The sequence below is a fragment of the Nicotiana sylvestris genome, chromosome 7 (genome assembly GCF_000393655.2).
Source record: "Nicotiana sylvestris chromosome 7, ASM39365v2, whole genome shotgun sequence".
In the NCBI taxonomy this organism is placed as follows: domain Eukaryota; kingdom Viridiplantae; phylum Streptophyta; class Magnoliopsida; order Solanales; family Solanaceae; genus Nicotiana; species Nicotiana sylvestris.
This window is the reverse complement of record NC_091063.1, coordinates 70,080,801-70,097,178: the sequence shown is the minus strand read 5'-3', so window position 1 is coordinate 70,097,178 and position 16,378 is coordinate 70,080,801. Positions and strand designations below refer to the sequence as shown.

The 16,378-nt window shown below is 38.6% G+C and overlaps 1 protein-coding gene and 1 non-coding gene across 2 annotated transcripts; one reads left to right on the top strand and one right to left on the bottom strand.

The window, feature by feature from the left end:
- Positions 1-3,039: 3,039 nt before the first annotated feature.
- LOC104218860 (universal stress protein PHOS34-like) lies at positions 3,040-7,166 on the bottom strand. The gene is made up of 2 exons (XM_009769446.2): positions 6,270-7,166; positions 3,040-3,367 (listed from the first exon to the last, which is right to left on the bottom strand). The coding sequence occupies exons 1-2, from the start codon at positions 6,988-6,990 to the stop codon at positions 3,360-3,362; spliced, it is 729 nt and encodes a 242-aa protein (XP_009767748.1). The 5' UTR covers positions 6,991-7,166; the 3' UTR covers positions 3,040-3,359.
- A 9-nt stretch (positions 7,167-7,175) lies between these two features.
- Positions 7,176-7,257, top strand: TRNAS-AGA (transfer RNA serine (anticodon AGA)). Its single transcript has one exon. It is a non-coding gene; the product is annotated as a tRNA-Ser (tRNA).
- Positions 7,258-16,378: the final 9,121 nt, after the last annotated feature.

Here is a 16,378-nt window from a genome sequence, read left to right as displayed (position 1 = left end):
CAATAAAATCACTAAAAATATTGTAAGGGAGAACTGAGAGAGTGACATGAAGGAGAAGAAAAAGAGTTGCGAGTTGTGTGGGAACCAGGCAAAAAATGTATTGCAACTCTGATCGAGCCAGCCTTTGCTAGGATTGCGATGCCACGGTTCACACGGGAGAAATTAAAAAATAGTCAAATTTACAAGTAGTCATTCAAAAATAGCAACAGTTTCAAAAGTAATCGAAATTTAGTCACTTTTAACGTAAAGATAAATCTGAACGAAAACACTGTTCAAAATCCGTAAAATACTCCAGCATAATATACTGGAACTCCAGTATAGTTTCAGTATATTATACCAGTCAAGCATAATATGCTGGAACTCCATAGCAGCATGTAATATATCCAGTATATTATGCTGGAACTTTCCGCGTGTTGGAGTTCCAGCATAATATGCTGGAAATTCATACACAGGTGCATTGATCTCTAATATATTATGCTGGAATTTTTCGTGTTGCAGCAAAATAGTGACTATTTTTCAATGAATTTGCAAACGCTAGTTATACACGGTTCACACAGCCAACTTTCTTGTGGCCAAACACAACAATATACCAAAACATCCAAAAGTTAAAAAGGCATTGGTTACATTAAGCATGACCTCCTCTGTAACATAACCGGGCTACCCTGATCTTGTTATGAATACCGAAATAGCTGAAAATACACATGCACCTGACCAAGTTAGTAGCCAGATCAGCACTCCTCAAGTAACAGAAAATGTGAGGCGCAGCAGAAGAGTGAAGAAGTATCCAACAAAATTAACAGACTTTATTTGGCAGCACAGTGCTGGAACGTGTGAAGTGTGAAGCAAGGAAATAGGATTTAGCATTCCCTATAAATACCTAATAGAATAAGAATTACAGTAGGCTTGTATTATGTGAAAGTTCTGTGCCTCTCATCTCCCTTCTCTCTGTGTTTTTTCATCCTCATTCTTGTGGTGTTTGAGTTCTTTGTAATTTCCTATTATTGCCAATTTATCAATACAATATACTTTGGTGTTATTTGGGTTTGTAGCAGATCTCTTCTGCTGCTTTGGTGCTGCATCAATTACAATCCATTTCCAGCTCATGCGGCTTTAAATTTTAGATAGTTTACTGTCTAATTAGATTTGAGCGTTCTTATCTTTTTAGCTTCTCTAGTCTACGTTGTTGTTTCTTGTCTGAGTTCTCACGAATTATCTATAATTTACAAAAGAAAGTGAAGTTTGAAATGAATAAGGAATGTCTGATTCATGACATTTTTTTTCAAATGTTCAAAGGTGAATTAGGAATATGCCCAAAGGAGAAGCGTTAGGTGTGTATCCCCACGTAGAGTCACTGATAATCCAAAAATTCTAATGCATGGAGAGATATAGATGCCCCGGTCAGGAGGCATGAGAGGTGGACCATGGCGGGCATGAGGAAGGGTAGGGGTAGGCATAAGAAGTATTGGGAAAAGGTGATTAGGCAGGACATGTCGGTGCTTCACCTAACCGAGGACATGATTAGCGATAGGAAGGTGTGGAGGTCGAGGATTAAGGTGGTGGGTTGACAGAGGTAGTTGCAAGTTTTTCATAGGTTCACCAGTAGTACTAGTAATAATCGTGTTGTGGGTTGAAAGTTACCACGTCCTTTCTTTTTGTAAATTGCTACTGGGATTGTTGCTCTCTGATGGTTACTATTTGATGCTACTTTTTCGCTCCTTTTACTGGATATTTGCTCCCTGATAGTTACTATTTGATGCTACTTTTTCTCCTCTTTGCTTATGGCCTTTCTTCTCCCTCTTTCCTCTTCTTCTCTCATATTCTTCCTTTCCACCAGTGTTGTGAAGAGCGTGAAGCGAGGAAAAGCGACAACCCCCATTTTACGAGAAGCGAGAAGTGAGAAGCGAAACGCTCGCTTTTTTTAAGTAAAGCAGAATTTAAAAAAAAAATAAATAAATACTGCATAGACAACACATGTAATTATAAGCAAATGTTCAGTACTTCAATTAAAAAACTAAAGAGTAACATCAATTAAAGCACAAAATGAGCATCTTATTCTTCTACAAGATTGTCAAATTCTTGTATTCCACTATCATTATTACATTGCTAGTCACTGGAAAAATTGGGCAGAAATTTTGGGTAGAAACTGGAAAAATTGGGCAAAAGTTTTCTGAGAAAGAACCGAAAGTAAAAAAAAATCGCCAGCATTTCGCGACTTTTTGGACATTTAGAAAGAAAAAGAAGAAGAACAACCCTAGTTGATGCTTTGAGATTATTTCAAAAATCAGAAGTTGATGAAGAAAGAGAAGAAGAAATCGCTGCTGTTGTTGAAGAAAAACCCTAGTCTCGCTGTTGTTGAAGAAGTCCAGACAGTGTTTACGGTTTAGAAATCTCGTTTTTTAATAAAATAGGGCTTGGGTTAATTTTAAACATAGAAGCGGACGCTTCTTCTCGCTTCACCCGCTTCTCGCTTTTTACAGAGAAACGGTCGCTTTTTCGTACCAGAGTCGCTTCAATTACCAGAAGCGTTGCCCTTCGCGCTTAAAGCGAGCGCTTTTTTAATCAATGCTTTCCACCTTTTCTTGAGCCGAGGGTCTATCGAAAACAACCTTTCTACCTCTCCAAGTAGGGGTAAGGTCTGCATACTCACTACCCTTCACAGACCCCATCCGTGGGATTATACTATACTAGGTATGTTGTTGTTGGCTAATGCATAGTTCCCCTCTTTCAGATGTAGTATGCGGAAAAGGAGAAATATTCTGCAGAGGCATACAGTAAGTGAAGTTGCAGGCATATATTGAACTGGGGAACTTTAAAAAAACAAAGTTTTGAAGATAGACAGAGGGACGGTGTTATAGCTTGCGCTTTTGGCTTCTCTACCACATGTCGCTCATCATAGGCAGTTAGTTCCTTAATATAGTTTTAGAGACAACTCCTTTATATATGTATCTATCCCTTATTTTCGGACAATGAGAGGTCCAAATTGCTCACCTTCCAAATAAAAATATAGCCAGTCAAACATGCTCAACATATCTTGACGCATTACACTAAACATCTATCCATACACACAATTTTAGTGCATGACCAGATTTGCAATTGGATAAACAACACAAGCATATAGTCGACACATTATAAAAAAGTTTAGATCGCACCACAAATACCTAAAGGCAATCATGTAAGAACACTCAGCAGATGACAACCATAACAGATACAATCATCAACTGGAGACAGTAATAAGTTGATGTTGAGAGACACAAACTCCACAATTCATTTACATAATATGACTCCAGGCATCACAAAAGGCCTAATCGCGGAAGCTGGTCAACACTAATGCAGCCGAGGACAGATCTTGTCCAACTTCACTATGAATCTGCCACAAAGAAGTGGGAGTATCTTAGCAAACCACAAGAGAGGTGAGAATAGTTTTTCCAGTAGAGAAAACGGGCAGTAATAACAATCATAAAATAACGGAGCTGAGAATTTTGAGGAAGTTACATACTCCACAAACGAATTTATATGAAACACGAAAATAAAGTCTCTAAAGAGTATCATAGCCAAGAATATGTTTAACCAGGTTGGAACTCTTTGCAAGGCAATCATACTAAAACCTCTTTTATTACTAAACAGAATTTCACATACTCAGTGAAGGAGTTCATGCAAGTTTGGAGATTTGAATAAAATACTTCAGCTGTTGTTTCCGTGTCAGCTCTACTAGAAGAATAAAATTCAAAAAGATAAACTGGTAATTACTTTAAATGTGACACACTAACTTAAAGAGCTATGCGAAAACATCATAAACCATGAAACAAACACAGTTTCTCAAAGAGGGCCAGTATAACTTCCATACTTGCCATCTCTTCAATAAGTTGATATTATATAAAATGTACGTAAATATAACATATATTGGTCCCATTCATTTTATTTCATTAACTCCTTGATTAAAGCCCCGGTAGGGAGAACCCCAAATGAAACCATCCAAAAGAAATAAAACACCCAGTTGTCATTTCCTGAATCAGTGCTGAGATACTTAAAAGTGCTGAAGCTCACTTTCTATCATAATTGTTAGAGTGCTTCTATGCCCAAATCTGACGGATTAGAAAAGCGTAAAAAAGTCTATACCACTTTTGACAATGAAACATGGGATCTCTCTGGCTTAGCAAGCATATGCAACATATGGGTCCTTCATCTCCCATATCACCCCAAAAAAAAACACTCTTTACCATCTTCATTTAAACTTTTGCTTTCGCGAGTAATCATAGAGTATGCTAATAGTTCCATGCAAGTATGCGGATCATAAGAAGAGACGCATCAAGAAGACTAGAGCAGCACAATGACATAAAAGGATGGCATTGGATTTTGCTTACACTTGGAAGTGCCAAATTCAAGCATCATGTCGTTTGAAAGACAAAAAGGTTTTCTTTATTTTGATAAGAGCCGTTTTAAAGACTATTTCAAGAAAGTAACTCTGAAATTTTCGTCTAAACTATCACAATCACTATATTTTTGTTTTTTTCCTCTTTTTCCTTTTTGTACTGGGATCAGTTCTACCATCAGTTCACTCATTTAACACTCATTGAATGCTGGCAAAGAGACTTTGCCACCAGAGACACTCTAAAGTTATGGTTAGGTAACACTTCACTAAACAACTTATGAAAAATACACATTGCATGCCACGACCAATGCACCTCCAAAGTCCAAACATCTTTCCCAATGTGACCCTAAGTAAGGCTCAGTGGAGAGAACTTCTTCACCTATGTGGTCTTGGGTAATGGATTGGTTGATTCAACTCAACGGATAACTCCAACCTTTAGTTATTTTAGTGGCCATGAAAAAAGGAATCTACTTTCAATTGACATTCAAATCCTAGTTCGTAGGACAAATTAAGATTAAGCATCCAAGGAATGCTTAGCAAATTCATATTAGGTTTAGAGCTTAAAATCTTATTTTAATGATGGTGTCCGGTCCAGCTTGCACGCACCTCGACTAATTCTACCGGGTACCTACTACCTCTCACCAACATAAGTATTGGATAACTCTGCCAACCAAGGCTGGGGCAAATGTAGGAAATCACCTAGTATTTTTTGCCTCCTTTGATTTGAACCTGAGACCTCATGGTCATGGTTCTCCCAAACTTCATTGACACTAGGTCATACCCTTGGGTGCAACTTAAACCTAATTTTTCAAAAGGTTTAGAGCTTAAAGACCAATACAACAGCATTTAGCAACTTAAAACAGATTGACTTTAGGGTTCAACGCACTTGACTGTTGGCATCCTAATACAGGCATATTGAATGTTGTTCTTCCAGAACTAGGCACCAGATTGACTACTATTTCAAAAGAATTCCTTTTCACATTCTGGTATATTAGGACCTTAGGTTTTTTTTCGTTTCTTTTCTGCGATCAAGCAAAGTAGAATTTGGAACCCTAGGTTCTGATGTACACAGATGTCGACAACAGAGAAAACAAGCCAAATTACATTTTCCCCCAAATCATAATGAATATCAGATTTCACAAAATTTTATCCATGAATCATAAAAAAAATTGAGCTCATCCTTGGCAGCAATTGCAGGATTAAAGAAGCAGCCATGCCAAAATAAAAAGGAAATTTTATGCCAATCAGGAAAATCAATAGGAAAAGATGCATAGTTTAAATCTATTGAAAGATAGAGATGGCAATGGGGTAGGGTGAGAGTGGGGCAGGGACACCTTAGCAGGGTGGACAAACTAGTAAAGGGCTCAATATCTTCAGTTGGAGTGGAGGAAGGAGCAAGGCTTAATTTTGACTTTCAGTAACTCCATTTACTTCCTTTCAACTTCTCACTTGACTACACTCGCACGTAAGTGGACTTAACTATTCTATCTGTCCCAATTTATACGACGCTAGAACTATTTTGGAGACTCAGAAAACATTTCCTTTGACTATAAATTTCTCAAACGTCTTTCTTAGGAGTAGTATTTTTTATTTTCAAAATGAGTTCATTGTAGTACTCAATTTATTCTCAGAACACGGAGCAATCACTTTTTGATATCAAGCAGAAAATTAACAAGAAGTTAGCTTTGTACTCATAACCTGATCAGTTATATTGGGACCAAGGAACTGTGAAAGAACAAAAATGCTAAAAAAAACAAGCTAACGGGTTGCTATTTTACACGAAGATCATCAAAAATATACTAAAAGACTTAATAATGAAAAAATTAAGTAGCAAGAATAGCATTCCATAATCCAAATTAACAAAAAAGAGAAACATAAAAAAGTGTAACAAGGGTCATACCTTTACGATGATCAGAAGCATCATGGTACTCAGCGTCCTCCTCATCTTCTTCAGCAGCTGATGCAACAGAAACCACGGGCTCAGCAACAGCATTTGCACCACTATCCTTATCATCCGGGTACCTAACAACCACAACAGGACAAACACAGTGCCTCACACAATAATCACTAACACTTCCCAGTCTTCCATCGCTTCCTCTCTTAGTAGCCCCAAAACCTCGGCTACCCATAATAACAGCGCTAAGCCCTAGCCGCTCCACCTCCAGACATAGCCTTTCCCTCATATCGTGATCCTTAACGATGTGGATTTTGAACGGAATCTGAGCATCAACTAACGGCTGAGATATGTCCGAGGCTTTAGTAGTAGTAAACGTGTCGAAATCATTCTCCAGTTTACGTTGAGACTCTTCGTTTTCGGTATCGACAATGGAGAGATCGACGGAGCCCCAATCGGCGCCGTAGAGGACGGAAGTGGGACGGACGTGGACAAGGATGACGGCGTCACCTGGACGGAGGTACTGATGGACGGCCCACTTAACAGCGAAAGCGGATTCGTCGCTTAGATCGACGGCGATGCCGATCTTGCGTTGAGCACCGGCGGTAGGGGTATCGGTGGTGGAAGGAGTGGTAGGAGGTGGGAAACGGGGGGAAGAGGATTTGATTTTGATGTTAGCGAGGCGGGGGAGATCGGAATCGGAGGTGGGGGTTGGTTGTTGCTGCATTTCTTTTTGGGGAAAGTTTGGGGGTTTGGGTTGACCTTTGTTTGAGAGAGGGTTGATGCTTGTTTATCGCAACCGCTTATGCGAGAGTTATATTCCTCTTTTTGATGTTGATGGATGATCATCAAGGGATAACAGAATGAGAACGATTTTGTTAATACAAAAACCTCTCCTTTTCTGACCAGCAGGTGGACGTGCCGGAGTGGTTATCGGGCATGACTAGAAATCATGTGGGCTCTGCCCGCGCAGGTTCGAATCCTGCCGTCCACGTTTTTTTATACTCTTTATTAACTGACGATAATGGATATTCCTTTAGTAGGGTGAATGGATTGGGACTTGACTTGAATACGCGTTTGGGTGACAAGTTTGCCCAGATAATTTTGTTATGAAAAAATAAAATAAAAAAAGGGATACATAAGAGATTTGGATGGAGGTTATAATAATTCTATGAATGGTCAAACTAATGATGAACCTTAGGTTCTAAGTCTTTGAGATGGTCAAATAGAAACAAGAAGTCAATAATGCTTTCTGGAATCAATATTTTTCTTTACATTATTGTTGTAGATATTGTTTGAATGATTATTTGGGTTTTGTAGGCTAAATCCAAAATATCGTTGTTCAGTACAATAATTCACAAATTGTTGTAGAAAATAGATAAAATTATAAAAGAAGTCTGATACTTTTATTCGATAGCATATACATTCCCTGGCCCCTCTAGAAATGTTTGGCATGGATACTTTGGGTTGTTAGTGTTTACACTTAAAACTGGATAACGATTAAATTTATAAGTGGTTTTAAGGATATGTAATTTCACTTGGCACAAACTGAGAAATATGATAATTAATATTAGAAATTTAAGCATAAAATAAAGCAAACCAATATAATGAACGGTTATGGTCTTGGAACTAGATCGCCCTCGAACCAATAGAGTATGCTACAAAAAGTATGAACCGAACGACAGAGCTTGAGAGAAAATATAATGTAGTACTTTGTTATGCGTGAATGTCATGTTTACAAAATGATTAGAACCCTCTTTATATAGTAGAGGAATTCTACTTATGGTACAATTCTAAATACAAAAAGAAATCCTATGATTGACTAAATAATCGATCTTGACTTGATACATGCCGAGATTTCTGCCACAATCCTTGCTTGGTCACGGATATCTCGACTTCCTTTTATTCGACCCAGCAAGCTCCCTTCGATCTCGCTCGTTCTCTATCCTACTTCGATTCGATCTCGATCATGGCCGATTTCGATCTTCACCGGTCATTGATACATGAGTTTAGTGGTCCATCTTCGTGCCAAGACTCGATACAATGCGAGGTTGAGACTTGGTCTGCCAACCCAACTCCAATCAGCCACACAAAATTAGGCTAGCACAAATTTGACCGTATACAGATAGTCCCCTCATTTCTTGGAGTATAACAACAAGAAACGAATTGAGTCTTCGAACATCCCCTCGATTTATCATGACGTAAGCATCGTGACATATGTGGCAGAGGTGACTGAAACATTCCGCCGGTACTGTTCTCTAGGCATTTAATGCTTGTCAATCGATGGTCAGCCACTACCGGTACTGAACCATCGTCTTCAACCTATAAATGTATCTTTCTTTATTTTTCAAACTTTACTTACAAATCTTCTTCACTCTAATCTTCTAAATCTTTGCCTTCCTCAAGCTCTATATTTTCAGATCTCTGAATTTCCATACTTGTTTCATTGCAAAACATCCAAGCGTTCCTTCTCCGTTTTGTTCTTCCCCATCTACAAAATGGCTAAGACCTCAAAAATTATCCCACACAAGGAAAGTGCTTCCTCATCAAAGTCTGTTGGTGCTGTAGCCACGGTGGAACACCCCCTTGAGGACTTCGTTCCGAAGAGGTGTGCCACTGTTGCTAATTTTAAGGTGGAGAATACACCCTCAACACCGGGTCGATGCGAAGCAATGTTGAGGTATATATGTACGATTACAAAAAATCTCCTCGAGAAGGTGAAAGAGGAGTGCAACTGGGTAGGCAAAGATGTAGTAGTTCCTACCCCCGAGGAATCCATCACAACTCATGTGGAGGGGTATATAAGTGTTTATACTTACCCTTTCATGATATGTCTCTTACACCTTATCATCGTCGCCTTTTGCAAGAGGTATGATGTCATTCTAGGCCAAATCCATCTGTCGTTTTGGAGGATCGTGATCCTCCTTGGGCATCCACTTCGATCACCTTATGCGTCTCCACAGCCCCCGGCTTTATCGTGGAGGCATGATCAAGCTTTACCGTCGAGCCACCAAACCCCCGTTCTCGAGCATAGACGAGACCCGATGTAGACATGTGATTTTTGACCCTCCCTAAGATTTTTTATATATTAGCGTAGAATATTTAATTTAGGCATAATATAGATATTTTAAGTAATTTTGACTCTTTTACTCTATTTTATTACAAGAAAACAAAAATTTACAAAAATTGGTTCATTAATGTTTTGTAGTCATTTTTAACCTAAAAAATATATATACAAAAAATAGTATCGTATTTCTATTTTAATATGATATTTGAAAATACCAAAATAGATTTGTTTTAATGATTAGTTTTATTTTAATAATTAGTTGAATAGTAGGACTAATTAATAATTGAGATCGTATTTTTAGTCTTGTTCGCGGGAAAGGATAGAACTTGGGCTCGAGCAACCCATTTTTAGGCCTAATTTTGAACTTAACCCATAATTCCTAGGCTCATACCCCTTCACCTAAAAACCCTACCAAAAAAAACCTAAACTTTATATAAAAAGAAGACACAAAAACAAAAAAGGAGAAGGCTGAAGAACGAGAAATAACGAAGAAAAGGCTGAAAAAGCTGAAAGCTACGCAGCTTTGACACCCCCGCGCGTCATCTTCTTCAACCCCCCCCCCCACCCCCCTTGATTCCATATTCTCGAACCTAACAAGAAGACTCCACCTTAGGAAGCTAACGCCAAAAAACCTTAAGGAGAGGGGAGCAATCAGCCCTAGGGACAGAAAGGCTGCAGCGGAGACCTCCATGAGCTTCTTCTTCATGAAGCTCTAAGATCCAACGCCACCCAGAGCTCGCCGGAAACGAACTGCAACAGCCCCATTTCCCAGCGACCATCCTTCTTCGACACCAATAGCCGCTCGACCTTCAACCATCTCTATCCTGGGCGATTCTCGATACCACTGCCGCCCGCCGGAGTGTGGCTGGAAATTTTCAGATCCGGCAGTGAAGTGTTAAACGCCGGTGAACCTTTTTTTCTGTTTATCTTATAACCACCTGTGTTAAAATAAAATAAAAAACGGGAACTATTTTCACAAAGTTCAAACTCAGTCCGAGATTCAGAGAGTTTCGCGCTAAGTTTTCCCTCAAGGTGGTGAATCCGAGTTTCCGATCGTTGTTCAATTGTTCCGGCCGACATTTCGACTCCGTGCTTGATTCATTAATGCAAAGGTTCATTCTTACCTAATCTCGATGTTTTGGTTTTATTTCGCGATTGAGAGGCAGGATTTGAATTTGTATGAATATTTTTCTGAATTTGCGATCATTTCCGTCCAACATGACTGTTTAATTGTTGATAATGAACTGATAGACAAACCATGATACAAACTAATAATTTGAAAAGGGACAGAGGATCAAAAGGCCATTGTTTGTTCATTTCCTTAATTAGAGTTTGTTTTGTTTCACGTTAGATGACGACGAAGATTTATCTATGGCTATAACTTGTTTATTTGGTTAAAGTGAAGTAACAGACAATTGTTAATTAATTTCCTTGGTTTCTTTTACTAAAGTTGTAAACAGTGATGAGAAAGGAATACTACAATTTATTTAAGCAAAACAGACCATGCTTAGGCGAAGTGACACTTGGGTTTGAGAATTGTATTTGGCCCAAAGGAATCCGGCTAGCAGTCCATCTCAAACCTTAGGAAAAGTAATCAATTAATGAATGCTCGTAGTTTGCTTTAGGCGCGTATTTTAATAATATTACATTCCTAAATTTGAGTGTGCATTTTATGTGACCAAACTCCAAAATCTCAACAACGTTAAATAAAATGTGTCTCAGACTGCGGGTGCATTTCATGTGGCGTGGTCCAAAGACGTGTTTTAGATGACGTTGAAGTCTTCCTTAAAAATAATCAAAAGAGGCTAATAAGTTAAAAATGTACCATAGGCTAAAACTTGTATTAAAATCAGATAATAGACCAATTATAATAGTTTAAGCGACCGTGCTAGAACCACGGAACTTGGGAATGCCTAATACCTTCTCCCGGGTTAACAGAATTCCTTACTCGGATTTCTGGTGCGCGGACTGTCAAACAGAGTCAATCTTTTCCTCGATTCGGGATTGGAACTGGTGACTTGGGACATCATAAATTATCCCAAGTGGCGACTCTGTATCTTTTAATAATAAATCCCGTTTCGATTGTCCTTTAATTGGAAAAACTTCCTTATATACTATACCCTCTTCCGGGGGTGTAGGGGAAAAAGGAGGTGTGACAACTCTGGCGACTCTGCTGGGGACTCGAACCCAGAATCTCTGGTTCAAGGTTCAAGAATTCGAGCTTAGAATAATTGTTATAGTTGGCTTTATTCATTATTTGATTTTGTTACATGATTTGGGCCTAATGTGCTAATTGATTGCTTTTACCGCTTTGATATTCCGTGAACTGTATATAAATTGTTGTGAAATCCCTCTTCTCTCTGAATCTTCTAAATCATGAAGAAGTGTGCACTTCGTGTGACTTCTTTTCTGTTAGAGTCATATCCCAAATTTAGAACGAGGTTCGGACAAGTTGCAAAGCCGGTGAAGCTTCTGTATTCCCGGTACGCTGCCCCTCGGCTCGAGCTGTCCGCTCGAGTAAGCTAGGTCTAGAGCAATAAACCTAGGTTTTGAACCTAGTACAACAAGACCTCATGTCGGATCCCTAGTAGGAACGTTTGCTTGCATCATGTGTATTTAACTTTGGAGACTCAACACAGGGGTTGGGTCTGTCTAGGACAGGTATACCAAAAATGAAAAAGACCATCCTGATGCATCTTATGTGCTACATGTTGCATTTAGTCAAGGGTAAAAAGGTCATTTGGCGAACCAATGATAGCTGAGGGTAAATGAAGAAAAAAAAAACAATGAAAAAAGAAAGAAGAAAAAAAAGAGAAAAAGAGAGGGTGAAGTGTGAAGATAAAGCGAGTGGTGCCTAATTATATTTTCTGTTACATTTTGTTAAGAAAAAAAGAGAGCTTGAAAAATTCAATGGATTTTTGTATTTTTTCATCATTTTTCAAAAATAAAAAATCAAAAAAGGGGGAAAAGGGAAAAAGAAAGGGAAAAAAGAAGAAGAAGAGTTTACATGTTTCATCTTTTTTCAAAAAAAAAGAAAGAAAAGAAGAAAACAAAAATATTTTCTCTAAATTAGTTGTTATTTTTATTTTTCGCCCGTATCCAATTTGCCCGAACTACGCGAACCTGATTCTCGTCTCTCGGGGCGGGATACGTAGGCAACCCACATAGGGTCCGGTCTTCCTAGTAAATTTTAGGTTCTTGTCTTTGCGGGGTCTTAGCCAAATTTTGCACTTCTAATCACTTTTTGGCTAAATAAGTCATTTTGCAAAAATAGCATCAATCATGTCCTGCATGTGTCTAGTAGGGAATATTATTGTTTCACATAGTGTTGGTTTAAGTTTTCTCATACAAGTGTGGATCCACTTACCGGAGTTTGAGCATGACAGATACCCCAAGATCACTGCATTCAGAAGCTGCTCGAGGAGCCGTTTTATGTTTTTGAGTCAATTATTTTTGTTTTAATTTCTAGTCCTGTATAGTAGTATTTAGTCTTTTAGGTGATGTTAGAGTTTGTATTGCCTAGTTAAGTTTGCATAGTCTTTTGTTATTGTATTTCTTATTTTGCATTTGGAAATGTGTTACAAGTCAAAAATCCAAAAAAAAAAAAAAGAAATTTTGTGTTTTTATATTTTCGTTATAAGTTTTCTTTAGAATATTAATTCTAGAAATGAGAAATTTTTTTTTCTTTGAGATTGTTTTTCCTTTAGGCAATTAATATCAAAATAAAAATTGTTTTTATATTTTCTTTACTATATTAGGACCAAAATTAAAAAAAAAGAAAATTTTCTTTTAGTACCTCTTTAAAAAGTTTACTTTAAGGCATTAATTCCAAAATCCAAAAAGATTTTCTTGTGAGGTGTTTCTTTGGGAAATTATTGACAGATGAAAAGAAAATTCTTTTTATTTTCATTAGAACTTTAGGATATTGTACATAGAAAAAAAAACATACTTTATCTTTTGTTTATCATTAGAATTTTGAAATCCAAAAACAATTTTTGTCTTTTTCATTTTTCATTACGAATTTTCTTCAGTGATATCAAATGAAAATTCAAAAAACAAGAGTCAAAAAATATCCTTCTCTCTTCTAGGATTTTTCTTTAATAGAGTATTTGTTTCAAAAAAAAAATCTGTTAAACTTGAGTTTAGAATAGGTTATAGAACATTAAGTCTAGAAAATTCAAAAAAAGAGATTTGTTTCTTTTATTTCTTTTTCTCATCAGAGTAGTCACTAAGGTAAAAAGAAAATAAAAAAGAGAACGTTAGTTTGTTTGCTTTACTCCCGATCTTCCAGAACTACGCAAAGATCTGATTCATGCAGGGTCATGATACGTAGGCAACCTACATAGGGTTCGATCGAATCATTTTTTTATTAAAAGAATGTGAAAAAAAGGGAAAAGAGAAAGAAAAAAAAATATAAGATGAGATCATGGGATGTAAGAAATGAGAGGGAAGAAAAGAGCGATAATCAGAAAGAAAAGAAGAAGGAAAATGATCAAGCAAGTGTTGGAAAAGCAAAGAAAAGAGAGGATTGAAATGAACAAATTGGAATAATGCCAACTGACCTTTGTACCCTCGAAGTCATTTTAGAACCGACAACTGTGACTAGGTGCATTGTACATAAAGTGAGATTATCTTATGTTAAATGCCCTAACGCTAACGTGATAGCTTCATTTTTGTTATATTCATAGCAGAAGGGTGGTTGGTTTGTAGTTCTCGAAGTGGTAACTCTTCTCTGCAACATAAAGTCAAAAGACAATGGCAGACAATAACGGAACTGAGTCGGTTGATACTGGCGCTCGAAAGCAGTTGGTTGAACTGGACAATGGGTTGGTTGAAGAGGTGAGGATGTTAAGACAACACATGGCAGACATGTATCAGGCTTGGATGACCGGGAATGCACCACCCCCGCCACCACCTAGCTTCCTAACTAGGTTCCCCGAACACCGAACACCGGTCGCAGTGGCAGATGATCCCCCATACTCTCCAGATTCACCCGCTTACCATGGCTTTCCCAACCACCCTAATAGTTCCGTCACTCATTTTCCAATTACCTTCCCCAAAAATTTCCCTCCTGTCTTATCCACCATCCCCAACAATGAACACCCACTCAAAGCTCACGATGCCCAATATTACCCCTCAGAGGTTGCCCACAAATTCCCAACTCATACAAACAGAGCCCTCGGGATAAGTCGCATGTTGAAAATGAAAGGTTCACAGGAAAAGAAAGGAAAGATGGGATACCCAGGAGGCTGAAAGACATAGAACAATCCTTGAAAAAACAACAAGGAAGGGAAGACCAAGGTAGCATGACTTACAAAGAACTGTTTGTGTCCCCTGACGTTTGCCTGCCCGCGGGGTTCAAAGTGCCAAAATTTAACTTGTATGATGGGTGTGGAGATCCGGTAGCCCACCTGAGGGTCTATTGTAGTGAAATGAGAAGCGTTGGAGAGAAAGATGACTTGTTGATGGCATATTTCAGTAAGAGCCTGACTGAGGCAGCTTTGGACCGGTATATTCGTCAAGATGTTGGTAAGGGCCTACATTGGGTGACATGGCTCAAGATTTTGTTCGATACTTTCAGTACAGATCAAGCGTTACCCTAGACTGCTCCTCCCTATCTAAAATGGAAAAGAAGCCGGAGGAAAGCTTTAGAGAATTTGGACTCAGATGGAAGGAGCAGACTACTCGAGTCAATACCCCGATTGAGGAAGAAAAAATGGTTGAGCTCTTCCTAAAAGCCCAGGGGCCCACCTACTTCAGTCATTTGGTCCCGGCCTTGGGAAAGCCTTTCAATGATGTGTTAAAAATGGGGGAGATAGTAGAAGAGGGAATCAAATCAGGTAAAATCATGAGTTGTTCGAAAGACATTCAGAACATCCCAGTAAGCTTGGGTGGAAGAAAGAGAAACAGAAAAGATGATCCGATGGGCTTTCCCGATCAACATTTCCAGCCTCGACATCGTCCTCATGGATATCCTGATGCACCAGATGATCCTTTCCAATGCCACTTCTCTCCACGGAACTCCCAAAATCGTACATCACTCTCTCAGTACCCAGCTCCACAAAATGCCTATCCACCCCCACGAGCCTATCGAAAACCCGCTGGATCAGGTTTCCAACCCAATCAAGCATTTAAGAATGAGAGGTTGCTGAAAAAAGAAAAGGCTTTCACCCTATTGGGAGTGTCATACGCCAGTTTGTTCCAAAAGTTGAAGCAATTGGACATGTTGAAGCCGATTCATATAAAAATGCCAAACCCTCTGTCAAAGAAGTTTGATTTTTCTCAAAGGTGCGCATATTGCTCAGATGCCCCGGGGCCATGACATATAGAAGTGTTGGAATCTGAAGAAAGCAATTCAGAAGCTTATTGATGCAGGTGACATTGTCGTGCAAAATCCAGATGCAGCAAACACTAGCCAAAGTCCATCGCATGTTCGTAATGAGACGCATATGGTGAGTATGATTTGTTTTGAAAAGGAATATGGAAATTCTTCTGAGATCCTCGAAGGTCCACGCGCTGCGAAGTGTTCAGTGCTATCAGAGGTTGATCTTAAGAACGAGCCAGCAAAGGGAACCCAAAAGCAATTTGTTAAGAACAATGTGATGGAAGTTTGTGAAGGTCCTAGTAATGTTGATGCGGAATTCAGTGGTTAAGATGCCGAGCTTGGCAATTGGAAAGACGCTTCTGTCTTGGTTAGCCAGGGAGGAGTTTTGGTGGTTTATTTTGTTGTCATTTCTATTGTCCGGGTTATTTCAGGGTTGTAATCCAGATACTGTCTTGTGACTCAAACCCTTCTATCCTTTTAGTTTGCTTAGTTTGTTTAGTCATAATAGCCCGTTTAGTGTTGTCTAGGTTTGTTCTAGGTTTGTAACCCCAATTTAGTTTGTTTGTGTCGTTGTCTAAACCCTTTCACCATCTGTCTAATGCCATTTTCTGTTTTTCGTGATTTCTAGTCATTTTTGTTTAGCTCTCTTTTCTTTCTATAGTTCTTTTCCTGTTGTCTCTAGTGACGTGACATGCACGCGTAATTCTCAGCCTGGTTTTAAAA